Raw genomic sequence first — 26,709 nt, forward strand, 5'->3', positions numbered from 1 at the left:
AAAAATGGCATATAATCTTATACAAATACATACAAACACGCACACACATGCTCACACAACATGATCAAAAGGGGAGGGAAAGGCAGGAGGAGAAAGCTGTCATTATCAATTCTGTTGTCTAGAATTCACACTTAACAGGGAGCAGAGACCATTGATCCATTCTTGTTCTAAATTCATGTAGTCTAACATTGCTCAAGCTAGAGACACTTCAAACTAAAAGTAGCTTGAGGTATATATTTTAAATGATTAGTCAGTATTGACCCTACCTCCTATATGGACTAAATGATAAATTCAGATGCACACACATGCAATTCCTAAGAGTAGAAAAAGAGGACAATGAATATCCCATATTTCTGCAGACCATAAATTAAACTAGGGAACCTGCCAAGTCTGCAAATTTAATAGATTCCCTAAAGCCAGTATCTCACACATTCTGGAATTTTATAGAAATTTTCGTAAAGGACAGCATTAGGATCAGTGAAGATCAAGGAATTTTTAGTCTACAGATTCACTGAAGATAAAACAAAAATGAAGTCCTTCCCCTCCACAAGGTAAAAGGAAGATGTAGAAATATTGACAAGGCATCTCAGTTCAAAAATGCAGATTACGTATTCAAAAACAATGCACCATAAGGGACACAATATCCAATCTGTTAAAACAGTCGTACTCAGGAACAACACAATTAATCCATCAAATTAACTCTTTGTTTCAACTGCTCAGGTCAGTTAGTTCTCTTTTGTATTTAGCTATATCCTTCATATCAAATTAATGATAATTGACATATAGATAAAAACAAGAAGTTATAATCTATGCCTGATTATATCAGCCAAACTTATATTTTCAAGCATCCTCACACAAATACCATATGTATATATGGCTACAGAGACTAAGCTCTGCATTATCAGAGGGGAGGGGAGAGAATGAGAAAGGATGGAATATTTCTATATTTTAATACTCAGTATTAAATTAGCCCAGTTAGATATACTTAAGTTAGTGATACGTCAGTGTTTCAGTCTTCACTCATCTAAAGCAAACATGATAATCACTAAACTTTCCTCTCACTCACACAGGTGTAAATCAGGAGGAACACCATGGAAGTTAATAGATTTACATTGGTGCCTCTGAAATCTATTTGTTTTGTGAATTATTATTCAATAATATTGAATAATTGAATATTCAATATTATTAATAATTATCAATATCATTCATTCAATGTGCATCTGCATACCTACAGTTCTATAAATCTATGTGTGTGCATGCACAATCATCTACCTGTGCTGTTTGACTGGTATTTAATTTAGCAAAAATATATTACCAGGCTATCTCACATAATTTGCTGCTAAACACAATCCAAGCAACCAGCTACAAAGTTTTGTAGAGTCCTAGCCAAAGATTCATCCATCTATAACAAACTTAAAATGTAATGAAAATGGAGTACATCTGTAAAAAATAATTCTGCTGATTGTCATTTAAAGAATTTGGGGGATTTGACAACATCATGCCTTAATTTGTATTAAATGTCCATACTTCAAAGAAAAACTTAAGATAGAACAAGTATATACATTCATATTTAGAAATGCATTCTTGGTGGTTGAATATAAATTGCCAATAGATCAAACACCATCAATTGAAAAAAAATGCAAAACAGCCATGAAACCAATGGAAAAGATAGATACACATGCTGCTGCCCAAAAGTTCATCATGTTATTTTTTTTTCTTAAAATCATAAATCTTTGGAATCAGTTCTTGTGTTTTTCAAGAAAAATTGGACATGCAGTCTCTATGGGCTCAAAGCAAAGTGCAAATGGAAAGAAACCTATGTTTAACATATTGAAAAAAGAAAAACCAACAAGATTTTAGTCTTTTGATCCAGGGGCTAGTGTTGGGGAGATCCTTCCTGACACATAATTTTTGAACAGCAAACTTTTACGCTGGTTATCTAAAATAATTCAACTGCATATATTTATTTTTGCCCATCCTATAGAGGATAGTGATCTAGGAGCATACAAGCTTCATGTCAGGTCTTGTGGGCTGCACTATTCAGAACTGAACCAGGTTTACACTCTTAGCTAAAACATTACTCCTTAACCCTCGAGATGTTTTTGAAGTTCCTTTGCACACAAAGTATGAGTTAGATGTTAATTCTGTGATGTATTTTTTTTCTTTTAGCATTTATGAAATCATTAAATAAATGTATGTTGGGAAAAGTACAGATAAAGAAGCAAAAGAATACTCACACAAAGAGGGTGTTACTGAAGAGAGAGCGTCATCATAGCTGTATTTTGTTCTCTTAAAATTTGTAAGTATTTGGAAAAAATCCCTACAAGAATTACAGCTGTCACTGCTCAGCTCACAGTTTATTATTGTCTAACTTTATCAGCAATCCCAAAAGATCAATATAATTAAGATGATTCTCTCTGAGAGGACTTGATAGGGGAATACAGAGAAGGAAAAAATGGGCACTGTGCTGTTTTCGAGAGCATGACAGATACTCTTCAGGCTTCTCTTTTCTGTTTCCTTATTTTGACAGATTTCATTACAGCTGGCTAATTTTCTGCTATCAGAGCTTAGCTTAACTATTCCGTTTCTCCATGAGCATACAGGACATGTACATTTATATTGTGACCATATATTGTGTGGTTTTACATCACAATCAGGTTCAGTAATCACATGGTTTTTTTTTTAATACAATGCATATGTTATGTTGATGATAAAGCACATAAAATAACCAAATTTTACCAAGCACTGAAAACTAGTTAACCTACAGTATTAACAGCAACATTTGTGCAATTGATAAAACACTTTCTGTTTCTCCTAGTTTCAAGCTTTGCATGGACACACTCTGTATTAGCACAACAGAATGTGAATTCATTTATTTAGGCAATATTTAAATACCAGACAGTGAGCTCAGAACAGTAGACAGAAAGGCAAAAATCTGCTTAAAAGGAAGAAAGACTAACACAGAGCAATATGTTGAAAATGAAGCCAACACACATAAATTCAAGTATTTTATACAGAGCCTTATTTATACTAGGATACAGACACCTTTATATGTAGACAGTCCTTTAAGCAGACTGACAGACATGAACATTAGAAGAAGGATTCATGTCTGTGTCATTATATGATTAGCTCTAGTTAAAATCTGAGGATAAAGAGTAAAGCCCCAACAGAGATATCCTATGATCTGTGCGTATTTGGACAACGAACAGAGAGAAGTCTGCCCAAACTTTCAGTTTATAAGGAAAGTCCATTGCGAATAGACCCACTTAGATGGATCTTAAATGGAAATTAAGAAAAAATATTATCATTTTTTCCATAGTAAGGTAAGTATCTTCTTTCATGGCTTTAAATACATAACTGGATGTTTGATTTCCTATGAGCAGAGGTGGACATCTCCATACTGCTACCTTCTTGTCTTTAGTGGTATAGTTGATCTCTTTCTCTAGCTGGGCTAGCATTCAACTACATCATACTTCAGCACCTACTATACCTCTGCCTTAACCTTTCCAAGACAAGCAGTCAAGACAATACAATAATGCAGTTGGTTCCTCCAAGGTTAGGGACTGACCTCTTGTGTTTCTACAACATAATGAAGTAAAACTAAAGCTAGGCAATTTTTCCTTAGAGCAACATGTGGTGGGCAAGGTGCAACCTCACTCTGCCCATCTCATAACGGGAGGAGCTTGCTCTGCCTGCACTTCAAGTGGATCAAAAGCAACACAGCCATTCTGGCACCCAAAGAATGCTGAGAAGCCTAGCTGTGAAATGGCACATACTAGCTTCAGCCTGTTGCTAGACTAGTAAAATCATATGTCTTTCGGTTGGCTCAAAGAAGAGTCACTGGACAGGTAATGCTTAATAATAATATTTTAGATCTTTGCACTTTTATTTTTCACTGAGAATGCAAGAGATTCCTTGCTGTTCTACACAGAGCAATACAGCTGATTTGTTCTTTAACCTGAATTCACACAATTGCATTGTATGACATTTATTTTTTTTTTAATATCGCCTTCCAAAAAAAACCAGTCCTTTTTTCTTCAGTCACAGTCTTCTTCAGTTTGCTGTCTTTTTTTTGTCCAGTGTAAGCAGGGAAAAAGTAAATACAAGATCTAAGATCAGATCCTAATAACGGCCTGTGAACCTGAACTGGTGATGGGATTTGGAAGGCAGTGTCCTTCAATAGAGGACAAAAAAACCACCCCTGAGTCTCTGATTTAAGACAGGACATTTTTATATGGAATTTAAAAATGGATCCCTTCCAGTTGAAAAGAGAACAAATTGAAGCTCATCTTGTGTTTTAAGTTCTATACTCTTGTATGGAAGAGCAATGCCCTTTATTCCAATTATGTAGAAGTTCATAGCTACGTACCTTTGAAAAGTGGCTGTCAAAAATTTAGTGTGTGTAATCCCTAATGAAGAGCAAGGTTTTCAGGAGAACACTGTCCTTTGCATAAGCTGATTGTAGCTGCACAGGTTGTTTAGGACAGCTTTCTCAGGAACCTCTTTTCAATTTATAGGGAGACCAGGTACCTAACTCAGGGCCTGAATTACATACTAGAAGCTCTATATCCCAAAGTCACTTGTTGAAGTCTCTGTTTTCTACAAGTCTAAATTCCTTAGCCTATCAAACCTTTAACTCTTAACAATAACATTGCTCAAACATGGTGTTCTTGGTCATCCACTTGTTTTTAATGGAAAAGTTTCATTTTTGCTTTAATGTGCACAGACTTCGAAATCACGAACAACTAACTGAAGCTAATGCTTCATTTCTTCATAGAAACTGCTTTAGCTGACTATAACGATCCCCTTGGAACTGGTACCCTGAAGAAGGTAATGGTATTCCTCTCAATGTCACTTCTGCTGTAACATGATCTTGACCTATGCCATCCAGCAGGGTAAGAATAAGAGTGACTGGTGTAAGGCTGAGACAGGTACCTGTTTAGGACAATTTTACAAGTTTACAATTCATGCTGCCAGAGCAAGAGCCAGTATCTGGCCCTAGAGGTCTATGCATACCGTGAGCAAGAACCCATGATTTAACAGAGCAGTGTTAGCACCATGTAGATTTGCCAAGAAAACAATAATGGACATGAGGGAATACCATTTTGTCTTACAGAGGAAGCTAGCAGTGGCCAAGAACAAAAAAATGGACATTAAATGTTTAACTCTATGACAGAAACAGAGAGCTCCCTGTCTGCGTTCTTGAAGTTCTGAAAAGATATAGCACTGGAGAAAATATATGAAAAGCTTCTACTTGTAATCTAACATAAATACAATTGTGTTGGCCTGTTCAGCTACATGTAGTGAGAAAAAGCAGACAAACAGTTTTTGAAACAGAGCGGTCATGGAGATAAGATGTGTACCACATATATAATTATATTGTACTGCTATATGAAATAATAATAGCCATTCAGCTATAAATTCAACCACAATTACTGGGATAAAATATCTAAGAGATGGTTCCATATAAAATTTGTAATTTTGTAACTTTGTAAAAGCAAAGAATATAAAGTACTATCTAAAAGGTTGTATTGGCAGCTTTGATTGATGGCTTTTATCAATCACATCTCTAACACTAGTAAAAAAAGCATTCATTTGTTACTGTTTCTTACATGCCATGCGTTGTATAAAATGCTGTTCCTGGGCAGTGGGGAGAAATGCCTCCTTTTTGTGGCTGCTTTTGTGGCAGATGTGTACATCTGCACGGTGGAAGGCACATCTGCACAGTGCTCCCTTCTGGATGGGAGCCTGAGCCTTCCCTGGCAGCAACAGAGGGCACACAGAGAATTTTATATGGCAGAGGGAGAGTTTGGTAGGGCAGAGAGTGAGATAGGGAGGCTGAAACAGAGGTAGGACAAAATCTGCAGGAGTGCCATCTGGGAGGCACCTGAGCATAGGGCACTTCCCCAGAAAGGAGATTTTTCTAGGTATCCAAAGGAGTTGTGTGGGGTTTGCTGCCGTTCAGGCAGGCATGGAAATTTGCTGACCTGACGCAAGACTAGAGGAAGGACACCATGGGACCAGGGGGACATCTGTCTTCAAGCCCTTTTCTTTTATTCTGGCTTTAGAAAGACACTTCATTTTAGTTTTTATTCTAGGAAAACATAGCATTAGAGCCATGAAAGGTGACTGAGGAGGATTTTTATATAGAATACTAGAAAATAAAAAGACTTTTTTTTGATTAAGCTCATTCTGCTGATTCTTTAGATTAGTACAACTTACCTTATAATGCTACTTCTATAGCCCTGTGTGACAAAGACCTTGAGAACAGTGATAACCAAGTGCATTTTGAATGATAATTTCAAGTTCAATTTAAGTTATCCAGAAATCACAAAAAAAACAGCAGAGTAACAATGGCCAAATGCAGGAGATTTATTTTCCTTTTGATTCAACCCGACATATCAGAAAGAACCATCCCAGGAACATATCAGATTCTGGTTATGAGGAAATTCATTTCAACCACTTTAATTCTGTTAAATGATCCCTGACTACCAACAGGGCAATTCTACACATGTGTGCACATGCACATATACACACACGCACATACACACACACAAAGGAAGAGAAAGGGCTTGTGCTTGTGCTTTCAACTTGCATTCAGCTGAAATGGATGTTCAAGACAGGCTCAGATCATGTCTTCTTTCAACTAATTTGCCCTTTTTCTTGAGTGTTCTTTTGCAAAATTGCTTATTCGAATATTCAGACTTTTTTGTTTTTAAATAGGGAATAACCAGACAAAACCTACCAGCTCCTGACAGTTTATTGCATAGATCTCTTCTGTTTCAAATTTGTCAAATCAAAAATATACGGTGCTTATGTGTTTCTATCACAGAACAGAGTGTTGCCATTGCCAACGTTGACATATTTAAAGGATATACAAAGTAAACTAGAGAGTAATCCTTATTATGGGTAATTAAAAAATAATAATTAATTCCAGCTATAGTAGTATTTAATGGGAACATCTGAGACTGAAGAAAACCATTTCAGAAGCGTTCCTGTGTATTTTCAGTAGTTTCACAGTCTGCTCTGGCACTGAGTTGCCCTTTGTGATGGAAAGTCATCTTCCATTGCAAAAAGAGGTTCTTCTCAGGTATACTCTTTTTAAATTATGTCTGGTTGGAACTTTTTTTTTTTTCTAGTCAGTTGTAAGACATTAAGGGACAGCCAGAGAAATGTACATTTTGTTACTAGAAAAGTAGTTAGGACACATTTACTAGTTACAAAACAGCATGCAGTAAAACAACAATTACAAGAACAAATAATATTTTGAAGGACTTTACTCAACAAAGTATAATTCTAAGAAAATTATCATACTAGCATAATCAACTATTTGAATTTCAGCTGCCTAAAAGTGTTATTAGCCAGTTAATAAACACCTAATATATAGCAGCAACATAAATTGCCAGCATCAATATGGATAATTTAGTTAACCAAATGGAAGTACCAGCAACTTAAACTCTTTCAGAAAAAACAATTATTTGGCAAAGCTAAGCCGTAAAAGTGATCTTCTATGCAAGTGCTAACAGTTACAAACAAAATCTGAAGTTCAAGGGAGCCCAAAGATGCAGAAAACCTTCTCCTTTCTTTTCCCCCCAAAACAGATCTGACATGGGGGTTAGTGGAACTGTGTATTCCTAGTGCCTGGGAGGGAGGTCAGAGGAGCACCAGAGCCAGCGTAAGGGGAGCAGTTGGTGCATATGGCCATGGTTTGAGAAGGAACAGGAAGGCAGGGAAGGACAGGGCACCACTTTCCATGCCAACCAGCCATAGATCACCCGCTCCTGAAATCTCCATCACTATTACAGAGCAATGCCTGGGACATGCTATGAGCTGCAGGGCTGCCTTTGGTCCCTACAGCACATGTATTGCAGCCTGAGCCTCCATATGCACTCTTTCCATTTCCAACATACTTGTAGCAAATCTCTCTTTTCTTATGACAATGTGAGAGAGGAAGGGCAGCCTTAGAAGGCAATCATTTTCCATAATACCTCCAGGAAAGAAATTTCTCTCTGCTGATGCAGATTTTTTAAGGCCCTCTTTCTGAAGGTATGGTCCTTAACCATTTTATAGGGAATAGAGACAAAATCTCCAAGTTCATGAGATATACTACATACAAGAAATCATATATAAGGCACAACCTGTATTGCTTCCCAAAGCCCCAGTAATTATATACCATAAGGTTTCTCTTATCTATTGAAATTACTTACTATGTATTTCTAATGATTAAAATGGAATGATATTCACCCAGTTCCATATACTCCACTCCTCTAAAGATCTACAGTCAGCCAGCATAGTATCAAAAACTGACTACATAAATCTGTTAGGGAAATGAGAAATGGGGAGAGGTGAATAGAGAAAAACAGCTGGACAGGAGAACTGTGGCACTGGTTCCATATGACAGAAAATCTTCATCAGCCATCAGCAGGCTTCCTAAATTCCATAAAATCCAAGAAAGGGCAACTTTCATGCAATCTTTAGATTCATCTCCTTTAGTAATATTGCCAAGATTGCCTCTTTGCACATGTAAATAAACAGATAAAAAAAGAAAAGCATAGCACATGAGTCTATAATATCATATTTATCATACTACTTATTTCACTGGCGTGATTCCTGGTTCTCTGTTAAAAATTATCTCTGAAGTGTAAAAAATGGATCTCAGATGAGTGCTCATTATATCAGCAAAAAATCCTTAATTTTGATGGGTAATTTTACCTACTTGATATAATCAAAAAAGAAACATCCAGATTAAGACTCCCCACATAAGGGATAATTTGTCTTGATAAAAAAAAACCCAAAACATTAATTTACTATTACAGCAGCAGTAGAATTTCAGTAAACCATATTGTTTTACATCCTTAGGGCTGTCATTCTGATGTTTTCCCCATTAGTCAGGGAGATCAAAGAAACCTAATATCTCACAAGGGATTTGAACTACAATGAAGAGAAACTTGCTCTAACTCGTGGTCAGTTTTTGAATACTGTCCAAATCAGATGAACAAAATGTTGTTGTCCTGAGAAGAGACCTGTGTGAAATGGGACTGCTAGTCTCAGGAAATTCAGAATAAACTATAGAACCTTTTGCATTGAGTACGAGTTTGACTCATGCCCAGATCTATAGTGAATCTCTCAACTGTTCTGTAGACTTTGGCAATTGGTTCTGTAGTCTCAATCCTTTTCTTAGTGGCATGTATCGATAGTACAAACCCGTTATTAACACTCTTGCAATAGCAAGCAATGTCAGTAGAGATCATGGACTGAATAAGCATGGAAACTGAAAAGTCCTTTCCTTCCTGGAATGGACTTTAAATGTCAGATGTCAGTCAATACAGGGCAACTTATGTTTGTTACTTTCTGTATTACAGTTATTGCATTGAAGACATTTGTCTCCAGTATTGTAAGTCCTTTGTTTTTCAAATTAATTGAACACATGTTCTATTCATTTTAATTCTAGCAAAACCAAGTCACATCATTGTTTTTTAAAACATATGTATTGATTCCTCAAGTTGTAAGAAATATTTGGGCAGCTCATCCCAATGCCACTGACAAATGTGATAATTTTCATGTCAGAAAAGCACATTTTAAAAGAGTGATATTAATTTTTCATTTCCAAGTCTTCTTGTCTCAGGTTTTGTCTGTGCTAGAAAGTTTTATGGGCTGAAGTTCTGAGGTTACCCTATGTCATCATAGCTGTTTTGGAAGATGGCACTCAGGTTCAACCTTTTTCTCCAGTGCTGATAAGCCGGGTCTCCTCTGCAGCACTTTGGAGCAGTACCCTGTGGGAAGGCCTTGCTGCGTATTGTAGGACTGCCTTTGTGAGGTGCAGGGTATGCAGCTCTTCTCAGGAAACTGTGGGAGTTCAGAACAAGTCTCTATGTCCTGTCTCATAATGCACTTTTCTTCTGAAGATGACACCAAACTGACAGTGCACCATCTGACAGCAATCCATGGTTGCAAACTTCCAGGGAACAATTACAACATGATTTTCTACTGCTATCATCTTGCTGTTTACACATTACAGAGCTGTTGTTAGATTACGCACAACACTTGGAAGGCCTTTTGTCGTGCAAAGGTTCTGAAGCTGTGGCAGAACTTTCCAGATTCCCATCACAGTTTCTCATCCAGATTCCCATCACAGTTTAATCCTCCCACTCAGTGTTCATAGTACAGGCCCCAATTGGTTGTTCCATATGCATATTTGCTTAATGAATGCATATAGAAGTGGTCAGCTTCACTTACTTCTCCTCAGATCTCCATAAGTACATTATGAAATTGGCTTTTCCCCTATATTTGAAACAGCTAACCAGCACAACGCACATGTTTCTAGAGGAAACCTGGGGGTTGACCTGCTGGAAAGCAGCTCTGCCGAGAAGGACCTGGGAGTGCTGGATGGACACGAAGTTAAGCATGAGCCAGCAATGTGCCCTTGTGGCCAAGAAGGCCAATGGTATCCTGGGGTGCATCAGGAAGAGTGTTGCCAGCAGGTCGAGGGAGGTGATTCTCCCCCTCTACTCAGCCCTGGTGAGGCCACATCTGGAGTACTGCGTCCAGTTCTGGGCTCCCCAGTACAAGAGGGATGTGGCACTACTGGAGCAAGTCCAGCGAAGGGCTACTAAGATGATTAGGGGACTGGAGCATCTCTCTTATGAGGAAAGACTGAGAGAGCTGGGCCTGTTTAGCCTAGAGAAGAGAAGGCTGAGAGGAGATCTTATCAATGTCTCCAAGTATCTTAAGGGAGTGTGTCAAGAGGATGGGACCAGACTCTTTTCAGTGGTGCCCAGCAACAGGACGCGAGGCAACGGGCACAAACTGAAACACTGACAGTTCCATCTGAACATGAGGAAAAACTTCTTCACTGTGAGGGTGACAGAGCACTGGAAGAGGTTGCCCAGAGAGGTTGTGGAGTCTCCTTCTCTGGAGATATTCAAAACCTGCCTGGACAAAATTCCTGGAAACGTGCTCTAGGTGACCCTGCTTGAGCAGGGGGGTTGGACTAGATGATTACCAGAGGTCCCTTCCAACCTCAACCATTCTGTGATTCTGTGATTCTGTGAAAAGTGGCAGCAAGATGGAAAAGCAACATGTAAAGTCCTAAAGGTAGATTGGAACACAGAAATCTTCAGGGCTAAAAACCCAGAGCTACCTAAAATTTAATCCTGAACACAGTGCAGGAAGCCCCAGAATACACTGCAAAAATATCCCCAAATTTCTTTACCATGTGAGGGTGGGTATTGTTGGCATCTTGCCAGCAAATCTTGGTTTTGTAAGGATGCAATGACAAAGCAAATGCAGGAAGACCCTGAGAAAACAGCTGATATCAGGAGTAGCACACTCATGGAATTTCCACTAGTGTGCCTTTCCTCTGCCAGGCAGGCCTGAATAACTTCTCCATAGGTAACCTTTCCATAATAATATTTCCAATAACCTGTCCTAAACTTTTCATCTTCTTTCACTTTAAATTATAAATGCCACATGCAGATTGCTGCTTCATATAATTGACATACTGGCACATAAATCATTTGACTTCATCTTAGAAGTATAGGAGCAGGTTAGATAAACACCGACCAGGAATAACATGAGTATTCCTGATTCTCTTTCACATCAAAATCTTTCCATACCTATTTTCTTAATGATTGAGGTAAACTAACTGTTTGGTACATCTGTTGGACAGTTGCCTTTCCTGTGTCTCAACTGGAGGTTGTATGAGACTGTCTCAATTCTCTCCGCTCTAGACAGAGATTCAGATTAGGATCAACAATAAATTTAGAATAAACTACAAATTAGCATTAAATTTAAAAAATATGTTTACAGACTGTAGCAATTTCAGTAGCAATTAAGGTCTTAGAGTGGCTGATGTTTGATTCTTTTCAGCTGTCCATCACACACAGATAAACAACCAAAAGCATTCACACAGTGTGAAAGACACCATAAATGTGTAGTGATATGCAGTGAAAGACCCTGATCATGTCAGCTGCACATAAGGCACAATCTTATTATTCTTATCAGAATTTGCTTTTACATTCTCTTAAAGACTGAAGAGTGTCCTACATTCGTCAAAGTTAAAAACTGGCAAAAAAATCCTACTTAATGTTCATTTTTCCCATTGCATGGGAGTAATGCACTCTGAGTTGTATAAAGAATCCTGTTGTGCCTTAAAAGCCTAATGGTGATGAACTGGCCATAAGAAAGCCTGCTAAACAGTGTCTCATATGGGTATTGCCTTGGCCTTGATTTGGGGTTTCAAAATTCATATGTGCTTGGTTTAGTACCTAGATAATGATTTCAGTATCTGAATATGAAAGTTTAGTAAACACATTTGATTGACTCAAAGATACAATAATATATTTCACCCAAACATTCTGCCATTTAAGACCTATACACACTACGTATATGTATATTTTCATACACACACACACACACACACATACATACACGGACCCGTCCTCTAATATGTAGCCTACATATTTTGGCTGAAATAAGGCTGAAATAGAAGAAGAAAATCCACAAGTTTCTTTGTCTTTTGGAATTAAAAAAAATCACAGTATAATGTTAATGCGAAAATATTTATTTCTCTCTCGATTTTGGAAACAGGACCGAATCCATTAGTATTTGGACTGGAAAGTGTATAAACAATTTCATTAAGGAGACATGTTAGCTCCAACAATGTTTATTGGGGCAAGTCTGCATTCTAAGTGCATATGGTGTACCTTTAAATAGGGTTGTTAAAATACCAAATAAAATGTCACAGTCCGTCAGGTCTGGAGCTTTTATAAATTGTTTAGACTGGGGATAATTTGGGTTTTGTACATCATTCTTTGCAGCTCATGTAGAAAGGAGATAAAAAAAAAAAGTAGGGCATGAGGAACAATGAAGTGCAGTCAGTTTGAAGTCGTTTCATGGAAAGGCATATTCTGGCTCATTACTCTCCTAATCAACAATTTCCCTCTTCCTCCGTAACCTGCACGCCCACTATTTACCTTTCCTCTCTTTGGGTGGCATTCTGAGGTTACACACGTGGCTAAATAAACATATTAAAAACATCACTTCAAAAGGGAATTCCACAGCAGCTTGCCAGATAGGTACACACTGCGTGCGCTTTTATCTGGGGCTACGGCTCCCTATCACCTCGACGGGCTGCAGAAAGCACTTTGCGGCGTCGACGGCACAACTTCCCCTTGCGAACGGAGGGCCTGGGGCGGCGGGATCGGCCGGCTGCCCCGGGAGCTGCTGGGGTTACCACGCCTTGGTGACCACCCTCCTCCCCGCTCGCCCTTCCTCCACCCTGCCCGCCAGCCCAGCCTCGCGGCCGCTCCTCCTCGGCGCTTTCCCACACACAACGCAGCCCAGACCTCACCTTCAGCTCTCCGGAGGCCACTCGGGAAGCCAGCTCGATGACACAGCCCACAGCCATGCGTGCAGCCCCGGCTGAGTGCAGCTCGTTCCAAATGGTGTCACTGTCCACCTGAGCAAACAGTCGGCCGGGAGAGAAGAAAGAGGGAGAGAAAGGGAAGGAGAAGGAGAGAGAGAGGGAAAGAGAAAACAAATCAGCGAGGGAGGGCTGGCAGAGTGACAGCCAATGTACAATAACATTAGTCTTCCGTCTTGGCCAGCTGAAAGGCCTTCTGGACATGGCTTTGCTTATACTTTTTCTCTACACGGACTTCTCCAATGGAAACACATTCCTGTCATGCCTCACTGCCATTCCCTGTTTAGATTTCTCATTACAAACAGCATTACATCGGCCGGATCTGGCCTACTTACGGGCCCGTCAGACACTGAGGCACAGCACTGGATGCAACGCGCACCGAGGGTCCCTACTTAGGCGTAAAAATCAGGAGCTGCAAGTGCCAGCACAAAGCATTTAAAAGAAATCTGTGGCTACTGGCTTGAGGAGGAGTCACAAAAAACTGAGCTGTGATCATTATGTGTTTGAAAAGGCAATAATAGTTTGCGTTTCTCACACAGGCAGAAGACATTTTTAAATTACTGAAATCAGAATAATTTTTTACATTAATTTCAATACTAACTATTGCCATAGACAGAAAAGAGAATAAAATAAAATAAAATAAAATAAAATAAAATAAAATAAAATAAACCCTCTGTTGTATCTCCAGTTTTGATGAACTGATAAATTTTGACTGAAAGGTTTTAGGATCTAACATTTTATAATAGATGAATGTGGTTTATTAAAAGCAGAGAAATTTTTCTTTCACACATTCTAAATGAGAAATTGTCACACATAAAACTTTATAAGAATAGTACATAATAAAATATTTTAAAGATGGCAGAACAGACCTGCTATACAGCTACAATCAATATGCTAAAATTTTATTTTGAAGTCTATATATTTTGGTAATGATTTATTTGCAGAAACAAACAAAAAGATATACAGGAAATGTAATATATCCCTTGTATGATATTATGTCAAGCAGAGATGATATTCTGAAATATTCTGAAATAGTCATCCAAGCAGCCAACCAGATTTTCCTGATGCTCCATGGGAAGTGCATTTAACTATATCATACCATACAAATTTATCATGAAAAGGAAAATGTTTAGGGATAGACAAAATACTGTGGCAGATGCTATTTGGATAATTTCCAAATACACAGCGACATGTTTTTAGTTTGAACCAGAAGCTTCTGTTCCTAATTTCTAAAAAAAAGAAAGAAAGAAAGAAAGAAAGAAAGAAAGAAAGAAGAAGAAAAAAAGAAATCAAGTAATTGAAAATGGATGCAATTGTTACTTGACTCTGGAGGTTTTGAGGAATTCTCTGATTAGTCAGTTGAAACAGAAAGAAGCTTGATCTTCACTACACCTGTCAAATGTCTTCACCATTACGGTTACAATAATATTATATTTCAGCTACTAAAATGATCTTATTTTTCTGTGATAGAGTTCTGTCCTGAGTTTTCTATCAGTTTTATCAGTTTTGTATGCATGCAACAGAACAAATGAAAATATTCATATTTAGAATAGACCTGAATGAGAAGACTGGCTTTTGCTTGCAAAGTTTAGAATAATAATAATAGTAACAGCACACTGTGTTTTCATCTGAGGCTCTCAAAATGTTGAACAAACATAATTAAGCATCATCAACTAGACACAAGATGATTTATAATATTTGTTTTGCAGATTGGTAACCTGAGATTTAAAGAAATGAAGTAGCTTTCCCAAAGACACACACAGATCAATAGGCAGTCCAGGATATTACGAGAAAAAAGAAAGAAACCAAGTAGTAAAAAACTGAAGACATATTTAACATTAAGCAGAACTTCGGGCTCTTTCTCTGTTGCTTTAAAGCAACTGTGAATCAATTCTTACTTTTTAAAATAAACAAGGAAATAAATAAGTAGAGGTCACCGGTTAAATCAATTTAATCAAATCATAATAAAGTTTGAAAAATACCGTGCAGTGCTTTCTTTAAAGAAGTTTTAACAAGAGGGCTGGGAAGAAGTACTTTCTTACCATTTTTATGACTAGCAAATTAAGGTTAACATGAAGGAGTGGCTGATGAAAATGATTCAGTGGCAGCTGCTCCGTACACCAGGGCACGAGCAGGAGCCTGCATCCTCAAAGGGGCTATGATTCATTTCCAGGAAGGCCGATTAAGTTAAAATTGTAACCGCAGCTTGCAAGTACCCACCCTTCAAGACAGTTGTCTGCTCTGACACAGGAGAAGGCAGTTTCTCCAACTGCTGAGCACTGTGTATTGGCATGGGTACGGCATTTATCATTTTCTGCTTTCAGCTGAGTGTGAGGAGACTGAACTGGGACAATAAGGCCAAATATCTTCACTGCAAAGTTTCCCTCAGACGACTTGAACAACTGCTACCTAATTTTAACTAGCCTTGACAGAAAATGGGCAACCAGGAAACAAAACTGCATTTCCCGAGGAATTTTCAAAAAAGACCATCTAAACATGCACAGGAAATTCAGGATATTTTGGCTGATTGCTTGGGATATTACATGTATCAAATCTTAAACTCTCAAAGCAAGGGGTAGCCCATTCAAGCTGCATATCTGAGTGCACAGTAATTATAATACAGGAAAACTAACATACAGATATGAGTAAGTACCATGGGAGGGAACAGTATTATAAACTTAGATGTCAGATCTATTTCATATTCCTGCAAAATTCAAACTGAATTTCTGAGGAACATCTCCTGTAAAACAACCCAGTGAAACTTTGATCTTACAGCCAAAGGTCTCGCTGCCACATCTGGAAAATGCCATCTCACTCTTTTAACTCCATTTTATATCTCTACTGCTGTTAGTGCTATGTCTTGCTCTGCCTTAAATATTTCAGGCGCTTAAACAGAGATTTTCTTTTTTGATGTCACTCAGCATTTACTTAGTAACTTGCTGTTGAAATACTGTGATATCAATGGCAAACCCATTAAAATTACAGCTATGAGCTAGTCCAGTTGTCATGTTGTATATGAAATACAGCTATGTAAAATTCTACTAGATATGCTTGCTTTATTCATAGGAGATGAAATGATTGGAACTTATATGAGTAAAGGGAATAAGATTAGACTCTTTGTGGTTTCTGGTTCTACTTCATGTATATATCAGATATATATCACACTATTTCTAGATGCTAAGTATGCATGAGCTGGTGACAAATGTGATACTTTCTGAATCACAGTCGATGAAAAAGTCAGATGGAATTTAGTAAAAAGTTACTTTTTTCTCTAAGTGATTTGCAGTGTTTAATAAAAACTCTCCATTAGGAATTTTTTTCTGAAAGTTTCAAATAAAATTTACAGAAAATATAACATTTCTAGTACATACTAGGATTTTCATACAGAATTTTAGCATTTTTTCCTGTTTAATTTCACATATTCTTACAATAAGATTCCTTTTAAAAATTGACAAGACAGGAAAACATTCTGAATGTCTAACCAAAATGAAGAAGAAACATTTTTAAATCATCAAAATGTCAGTTTCAAACTATAAGCATACTACATATTTTGTTATCAAAAAATCTATTACTATAGCAGCTCTTCAAAGAACAAGGATTGTGCATGATAGCCGCAAGAGCCAGAAAACACAAGCCCTATCTGAACGCTAAACTTTTTAACACACATATGGATTTACTTCACTCCGAGTTTCCTGAATGAGCACTGTAGGTTGTAGGCTTTTTCAAGCACATCTAGTATAGCTCAATCATTGGCATGTGTAGCAAAGCTAATACTCTGTAAAGCTACAGATGATAGAAATTAAGCTACCTGTCCCTGAAGTGGATGTGGAGGCATTAAAGAGGAAAGGAATGACTTAAGTGAAAAGAAATGTAGGTAACTTCTGCTGACTGAATGCAACTAATGTTTCAAGTGGTGTGTACAGAAATTCCCTGCCTTACACTATGAAAAGAATGTAATATGAACGTTTCCTACAAGAAATATCTATGTGATAATCGAAGCTTCACACTGAAAACTTTAACCGTACCAAAAACAAGCTAACAAACAAGTTTCACAGCCGAGATGTTTCAGCAGATAGAAAGCATGCACTGTTCCACCTCACAGCTGGAATATTTCATATAAGACAGATTGGCTATAAAGTCTGAAAGTTACCGACTCCTTATACCTTGTTCACGTCGTAGTATCTGTATATGAAGGTGAGAGGAAGAATATGGAAATACATCTGAGAGAGATAGATTGTTTATGCAAAGGCCGTTCTGAAATCACCATGGTTACTGAACCTGGAAATGCTACTTATATTTATCTGGAATTTATCTGAGATACAAAAAAGTGCCATGAACAACGATTCTAAAGCATTTTTAAAGGATTTTTTTATAACTGCCTTTTGTTTTATCTGTCCCTTCCCCTGCTAGAGAACCTCCTCATTCCTCATCCTGTTTTAGTCTCCCATCCTCTGGAAACCTCCTGGGATCTGCCTTATTGTCACTGGCCACAACTCTGTTGAAAGGTATTCTGCTCACAATCTGACACACCTTTCCATTTTTCACACCCTGCATGGTTAGTTATTTCCCATCTTTAACTAATTTTTATAAACTCTGAAGCTGTCTTACATACACATTTACTGATAGCTGGATCACAATATCAAAGAAGACCAAAGTTATTGCTTTAGGATAGATTCTGACAAAGCATCCTAGAGCATCCTTTCTCTCTCTCTCTCTCTTTCCCTATCACACACACATGCTCTTTTGATTTAACATAGATGCTGCTTCTGCAATGGACTCCTGATTCCATTCAGTGACCATTCCTAAAAGGAATTAAAAACATACCAAATTTCTCATTCCCATTCTGGATTCACTGCACAACTGTTGCCACCATGAAAATCAAAAGCATTCCTCCAAGAGTTATCATCTGGTACTACCAGAGGTCCTGTACTTATTCTCTGAGAATAGTGAGAAAATGCAATTTGTTGTCTACCTGTGCATGGAAATACTGACCAGTGACAATCCTTTGATGGCAGTGATTGTATGCTATGTGTCCAATATCTTAGACAAGAAACAAAAAAGTAGAAGTTCTTCACAATATTTTAAAGGGGGGGGGGTTCCTCTCTCTCTTTTTAATGAATAGACATCAGGGTCAGCTATTCTTAGATGGAATTTAATCCAGTATGCATTTCTGATGGACACATTTCAACACAAAATCTGGAAAAAAACTACTACATTAAAAAAAAAAAGCACTAGATATAAATGATTATAAAACTGGGAAGTAAATAAAATCTAGTGAACCAATAACAATGTAGTCATCTGCAGTAAATAAACAGATTAAGCAATATGTGAGAAAGAATATAAAAGAGTACAGACCTCTTCTGTGATACTGCAATTTAATAGAATTTGCATATTGCAGAGTAAATTCCTCTGCCTTAGCTTTAAAAAACATTTGGAGTCTCACACTCTTCCACTTTGCCAGAGCAAACATGTTTCCATCACCGGAGTTTTTAGTTCCCTGGCAAGAAGATAGAAATAAAGTGTTTTCCTAAAGTGTCGCAACCTCTGAAAATTGCGTGTGGCATTTTGCTATCATTTCCAGCAAGGAGTCTGCCATTCTTGGAAGGAGTTGGTGCCAGCAAATACCAGTGCAGAGGTCTGGAACAGCGTGCCTGCGACCATGAGCAGCGCAACGTCCCAGGTGCTGCACTCAGAGCTCTCCCCTCCTGCTCCTGCAGATTTACTAGCGGGTCATTCATCACACCCACGATTTCCACTAAGAATCAAAAGATCCTCCCCATGCTTCTCAGCTTCTGTTTCATCTCACCATGACTAAAGAAGCTAAGGTGTGCACATCATACCCAAGAAACGGTCTCTAATGAATGGCCTGTCATCCACATCTCTCAGTAAAGAACAAAGGGGAAAAAGTATGTATGGCTGACATCTCTTCCATAAATCCCACATACAGGAAGTGTGAAAGTGGACTACTTCAGGAGAAATATGTACATTGAGCTTCCTGAATTTCTACTATAATTTTCCAGCTGTATCAGAGACTTGTTTTGCCAAAGGACTTTTCAACTGCTTTAATCTAAAATGCTTGCCACATGGAGTACCCAAATATCAACTTTTCATTCTTACCTTTCCAGTGTTATTTTCAAATAAATTGTGAAGGTGATGCTATCTTTAGATCCCAGTAGGATGAATAGTTCAAAAGTTCTTCACAAATCATTTCTTAAGTAAAAAATGTGGAATTCACTCAGGCTGCACTGGCTTCTCTGTTGTGTTTGTATAATTCCAGTAAATAAATCTATCAGCAATAATATTAGTGGAAATACAAGTTTTTAAAAGAACTTCAGAGTATATTAATGAACTTTAGAGTATATTAATTCTGACTCCAAAAGCCTTTCTTTGTGCAACAAGGAAAGTGGATAGTACATGCACCTACAGTATATAGAATATTTAACATTTTTCTAGTTTTAACTGCCAATAGTGGACCAGCTTTTAAAGCAATTATAAATCAAAGTTAACCTTCAGAAAATATCCATCAAAAACTTTCCAAGTAGAAATTAAACCTTGAATGTCAGGTGGTTACGGATTGTGGTGGTTTAGCCACTGATAAAATAAATGCAGCACTCCTACTTTTATGTAAAGTGAATTCACCTGAAGATTGGTAAAAAAGCAAGTAAATATGTGAAATTTTTATTTAAAAATAAAGAGCTTTGTATTCTAAATGAGAATCAGAAAAGAATCAGGATAAGTCAAGCTAAGGCCTGAAAACAATAATATTGTCAGAAGAAATATTTTAATTTAGTTACTCTCCTAAACAAACTTTTATGACAAGCATTCAGAATCTCTGGGTCTCATAAAGCATACATTAGACACCCAAAAGGAACTCAAAACCTTAGTGAAATGGTGATGTGTTGATCATTGGTAGGTGGAATGGAGGGAGGACAGCATGGATTAGATGTGGATTAGAACTTGTTTTTAGAAAAAACTTATAAATAAAACACTTAGGCCCAGATTCAAGTCTCAGATACGTGGCGTATATCACCAGACGCTTGTAAAAATGTTACTGCACTTGCAGGCCTGGCCCTGAGTACTCTATTAACTTAACTTGACATTTGTTTTATTTTTTAATGTATTAGTGTGCAAAAATGCTTGTGCAATTGCCTTCTTATGTTTGATTGCGCAGTTTCTGGGAGTTTGTGGGCAAGTGGATGGAACAACATGTATTTAGCCATAATGCGTAGAATCACAGAAAATACAACTTTTATGCGCAGAATTCAAGCTTTCTTTATAAAAAGTTTGGCCGCTTGCCGCTGAACACTTTTTCCCAATGCGCAGCATTTAAGTTTTCTTCCTGGATGTAGATAATGTTCTTTCTGTCAGAGGCCACCATGGAGCTATGCTAGAACCTGGTGTTTATTCAGATAAGCCGTACACGAATCACAGTACATCTTCAGAGAGTTTTTCTGTCCATACTGGAGGCTGAATTCTACCAATAAGCATACGATGTGTTTTTAAAGTGCAAATGTGAATTCTGGTTTATTTACAGAATTCCCATCAAATCCATATACATGTGTGTAGTTGTCTGGGGACAGTGAATACTTGTGTTTGTAAACTGTACGTAAGGTATTATCCCACTATTTACATTTAAATTACATGTATACTGATTAATATCTTTGCAAGAAGCAGGCGTCTTTCATAATACTGGCTTTAGGCAGCTCAATATTTTTTAGGGAACACACAAAATGAAATAAGACCTTTAAAGGATGGACTTTATGGTAGTTCATTAACTTTACAATAACTGTCTGTGCTCTGTGCTGTATCTTTGTCTACATTGAATCTGGTCTAGTACCAAGGGAAAAAGGTTCTCTGTTAAAAATCAGACAAGGTTAGCATTTGCGCACAAGCTTTCAGATTACCACCCCTTAGCTCTCTATCCTCCCCTGCTGCAAGTTAAAGCAGACTGGGACATTTCTAAAATAGACCTGCCTGCAGCAATGCCAGGGAACTCACTCTCTCTCTCAGCTGAACAATTTTGCCTTTCACTACTCTAAACATCAAGCTGTGTGGTGGATGGCACATGGCCGCCTCAATGCAATGAAAGGAGAAGAATAGGGCAAAGTGTCTGCCCTTTAATGTGAAGAGATTGTTTCCTTTTTCTGTGGCCACTCTACTGATAAATTAAATGCAGCACCTCCCCCCCCCCCAAGAACAGACACCGTTGCACATTCCAGATCTGTAGAAAAAAATCTCTGTACCTCTGTAAATGAAGAATATCAAATTATTCCCTGCTCTGATCATCCAGATTCACGTTATCACACTTGCCTAACTTTTTTTTTTTTAACTAATGTGCCTAAAATTAGGAATTTAGTTGTGTAAACTCCCTATCAGTGAAGGGAAACAAGCGCCTCCGGCAGATTCTTCAGACCTTAGGTGGAGTGACTCTTGCTTTAGTGGTGCACTTGGCTCCTTAAAGACTGTATAGGCAAGCAAGGGTGGACAGGCTCCTGCTTTCGGTGTTTCAGTGATTTGTCTAAAATTAGATACAAAGAGCCAGACAAGTGAGTCTTCTGAGTCATGCCTTACTATTGTTCTGAGCTAAAAAGAGGTAAATGTAGTTTTTCTCTCATCCCCCTATTCCTTCTTCAGGTTGCCTGCTCTGGGAAGCAGTGAGTCTGTCAGCTAGAAAGACTACAATTCTCTATGCATAGAAAGAGCCAGAGTAAAATGAAATATTCATTGATCCAGTCGTACAAAACATAGTCCAGTGAATTGTCAGAACTGGTAGGAGTACACCAGCTGAAAACAGTGTTTTCCATAGTAATTGGGAGGATATTACACCCTAATCCTCCCATCTTATGGAGAGCCCCAAAAGGTTTATCTGGAACTGCACTGGGTGACAGAGCATGTAGATGCCTGAATGCCCTGGCAGGACAAACCTCCAGCTGTGCAGGGCCCTTGCTCAAGCTCCCATCTCCACTGGCCATGAGTGGTGGCTCCAGGATGGCCTTTCTGACTACGGATTTTGATGTCTTCAGCAGAAAACATCACACAGTCGAAGTTTTGTAACTGTGAGCCCTAAAAAAAGTCGTGCAAAATATATCAAACAAAGTAAAATGTGTATGTGAGTTTGTTCTGATTAAAATCTTGGAATTTCTTTATAGATGGTCAAGCTGTCAGAGAGGTTTAGGAGGTTAAAAAGTCCTTTTTTTCCGAGAAGTCTCCTGAAATCTGCTCCAAAATGTTATAACTAACAAACTTCTGTAGGTTAAAAAAGCTGCTTGTACTTTGCAAGTACTTTGAATTAACAGGTGAATATATTGGCAACATGGTACATTCATGATTACACAATGGAAGATATCCTATTGGGTTGCTGAGCTTTTAGGGATAACAGCTTATTTGCCCCAAGCAAAGAAACAGACATATTTTTGGTTGATATTATAAAAGAGCTTTACCTATTTGGCTACAGCCTGGGATATAGGGGAAAGACACAAGTTAATTGTAGCACCTGTGTGGAGGTGATGCTTAATCTGAGTGCCCAAACCATAGGCAGTCTTCTTTCTTAACAGCCAGAATTGGATGTTGATATAAGGAGAGACCCCTAAACAGTCTGGGGGTTAAATCTCCTACCAGGAGACAACCTCTTCACAAATACTTTCATAATTCTTACAAAAGGGCAGGTTGGGTACCATTAACTTTTACACAAATAAGAGGAGCGCACTGAAGTCCTAGTCTGTAAACGCTGACAGTTCTTCCTGCCCCTGGACTGGAAAGGTCAAGGAAGGAATGAGAAGTAGCACAAAACAACGTATTGCCTGGATAAATTATTTAAAGTTGTGCTCTAATTATCATTCATCTTTCCTTTCTTCCTGTGTGTCCAAGGCAAAAAGAACTACTGGCCAGCTACCACAGCAAGGAATGCCAAGGAGAAAATCAAGAGTAACGTGTGTGTGTGTGTGTGTGTGTGTGTGTGTGTACAACTATGTGTAAGTCTTTATCTCCTTTGATTTAACCTTCAGAGAATTTAGAAAGATGCTTCGAGCATTTTGAGGGATTTGTAAAAGTATAGAAACATTTTATAGCTTTACTTTTTTATATATATATAGTTACAAGCCCAAATTCTCTTCTAGTATGAAAGATCTAAGTTATATTAAAGTTAATGAAACAACACAGCTTATCCCAGAAGAAAATCGGATCCCCATTTTACTGCCACAAAAGCAAAATTAGAGGGAATGCAATGCACTTTCCATAAAATGTAGCCACCTTAGCCTTCAGATAGCTCAATATTTAGCCCACGAACCGTGCTGTTCAGCTCACTAAACATTTACTGTGTATAAGTCTGATTTCTTGCAGGGTGGTGTTCTTCTACAGCTCCTTCTCTTGCAATTTAAAGATCTGACTTTGCACAGTACAGGTTTGGAGCAGTGTCTTTTTTTTTTTTTTTTTTGAATTGGATAACTGACCAATTTCATATGATAAAAGTGAAATTCCCTTCTGTCTGCAGGGCAATCCCCAGGGAACAACGTATGAAACCCAAACTTAAATAAAATCATATCCTGTTTGCAAACATCATATTCCCTTTGCTTCTCAGTAATCTAGACCCATAAACCCCAGCACAGCTTGAGAGCCCATTCCTCATCTAAACAAATGCCATAAGCCCCTGTATACTTTTACAACCATGTCAGAAAATAATATTGACTGCCAATAGTGATGTGATTGGAATTGCCTCCTCTGAGCCATAAAAGAAGCAGTCTGTTATCAATTTCTCTAAATGCATAAGGGGAATTATGGGTCGGTTCAGTTCCAAGTTATAAATGACAATTCAAAAGCCGCAGAAGTGTTTGAAGCTGGGAGCCGATGATGACATTATCATAAAAGCCTGCTCTTCTTTGCTTTTGTGGGTTTTTTTGCCTATCAACTAGACAAAAAAAAATGGCTGAGAAATGACTTCAAGATTTCTTCACACAGCAGCAGGTCAGACAGGCAGGAAAACAATCACTATTTTCAGTGACAGACTGAGGCAAGGAGATTAAAATTACTCTCATTAAAAGTAGATTTCTGCTTCTTTTATTGTCATTTTCTTAGCACAACAGAGGGGAGGAATTGGAATAGGTGTATGCATTGATCAAATAATCAATTGTTTCTCTGATGGCTGTAAACAGATGAAAAAATGTGGAATTGTCTGATCATCCTCAGAACCAAAAGTAATTTGTGATTTTTCTCCCCATTAGGCCATTTTACCTGCAATTTACCCATCTTTCCTGGAATAGTCTTCACATTCCAAACCTCTGACCAGCTGCAAGGAACCATTTCTTGTTATTAAAAACACTGGCCTTTGAGCTGTTTGTCTTTTTCCAACACAAGTAATTTCACCCCCAGTATTTAGGATTGCTTAAGAATAGCTAGTCCTTGAACGGTGTCAAACTTGAAAAAAGAATAAAAAGCTTTATTGCAAAAGGGAGGCCCCATACTTCAGGGGCTGTTATACTGCTGACCCTGGATAGTCCTATGATAATGAGCCATCATTGAAAGAAAGCCTATTATAGGCAAATTTATGAGGTTAGATTTAATCAACATTTCTTTCTCCCTCTGTGACACCTGTGCAATTTGGCTGTCGGTATAAGACAGCTTCATTTTCATAGATGGAGAGATAAATTTATTACTTGTATAGTTTCTTATAAAACTTTGTGGTTTACTGTCTGGTTTTCTTCTGAAAGCCTTGAATATACCAAGTCAAATTCACCAATGACCCTGACATAAGCAGTCAGTTTTGCTACTTGGAAGCAAATTCATACGGATGAAAAATGTTTACAAAATAAGTAAATGGTAGCTTTACATGCAATTTGCACTGAAGTGAAAGCTTAGAGTCATGATGAAACAGGATCAGAGAATATAGGAGTTTTGCTATTTACACTGTCTTTCATTTACTTTGCGAAATTCTTTAAAGAACTTTCTTTTACTACAACCATAGATAATATTGAAAGAAGAGGAACTCTGATCTTGACTGTGGTTCCTTGGCACTATTGAACAAAATGAATAATATTATGGAATTCAAAGTTATGGAGGTTAGTTGGGCCTTTAAGTCTTTGGGGAGAAATGCAAGCCATCACAAGCTCATGCTAGGACAATCTTTATAGCTCATCAGGTATTCACTGCCTATGGAGCCCTAGGTTCCAGCCCTCGCTCCAAGAGTTGTTGGTGTTTTGCCCAGTGGTTCTTTCATGTGGAATGTATAAGCTGTCTCTGCAGCAGGGGCTGAGAGCTAGGACTTTGCATTACCTGTAAATCCATTGTAGATAGATCATAGACTTAGATAAATGGCCTTTATACCCTTCTTCTGCTCTGTCTTATGGGCCCAGGAGTCCTGAACTGTTTTCAACAGCGAACAGCTTCAGTGGATCATGTGAGGGGTCCCCAGCCAAAAACAGCATGCGATCTCCTCAATGGTTACAACACCCTCCCTGCCGCCAAGAGAGGGGAGATCTGCTATTAAATCCAGCATGGCAGAGGAGATAAATAAGCCTAGGTTTCTCATCCCCTGTGTGAGATAGTCTAACCACTAATCTATTTCATAATAGAAGGGCTGCATAATGACAGCCAGCAAGGTCCCCATATGGTTAGAAGGCAATAGGATCAAAGAGCTCTGAAAACCATTCTTCAAGAGACAGTCGTAACGAAGGGTGGGATTTTTTTAATAATACTCTTTCTCACTGTATTTTTAGCAAACAAGTAATCGAGCAAGCAAGTGAGAAAAAGAAATAAAAGAGAAGAAAAAAATTAAATTCAGACTCTTCTATCCCCCCTTACAGAGTCTTCCCATGACCTGAACCATGATCTTACAGCCTTACATTGCTTACTGCTTCATATCCTCCATTATACCGAAAACTACTAAGTAGCAATGCTTCTTTCTTTCCACCATCATTTTCAAAAATACGTAAAGGAATTGCTTTCCACACAGGGTGAAGTGGTTCCCTTTTCCAGAGCTCATCTTAACTAATAGAAAACTAAATATCAGTAAAAGACAACTCCTAATCTGATTATTTACCTTGAAAAAGGTCGTAACCCATTCCTTTAAAAAAATCCCATAGCAAGCCTGACAATAATAATATGTAGCAAGGCAAACCAACTAGAAAAATAAATAAATAAAGGATCAATTTCTACAACATGTTCTTTAACCCAATTTCCATGATTTAAAATCAGAAATAAATCAAACAGCCACAAAAAAGCATAGATAAATTTAAGTGCTCAAAAAAATGAAGTTACACTGAGCATTTCTGGCTTGCATTAGCTTTACAATGGAC

General features: G+C 37.9%; 1 protein-coding gene across 1 annotated transcript in view; it reads right to left on the minus strand.

The window, feature by feature from the left end:
* The window catches only part of HDAC9 (histone deacetylase 9), a 507,021-nt gene that overhangs the window by 101,316 nt on the left and 378,996 nt on the right, over positions 1–26,709 (minus strand). Inside the window, exon 18 of the mRNA XM_067291613.1 lies at positions 13,352–13,459. Coding sequence (XP_067147714.1) covers positions 13,352–13,459 — 108 coding nt within the window. The remainder of the gene's footprint in view (positions 1–13,351; positions 13,460–26,709) is intronic.

This window comes from Apteryx mantelli, chromosome 2, assembly GCF_036417845.1.
Source record: "Apteryx mantelli isolate bAptMan1 chromosome 2, bAptMan1.hap1, whole genome shotgun sequence".
Taxonomy (NCBI): Eukaryota; Metazoa; Chordata; class Aves; order Apterygiformes; family Apterygidae; genus Apteryx; species Apteryx mantelli.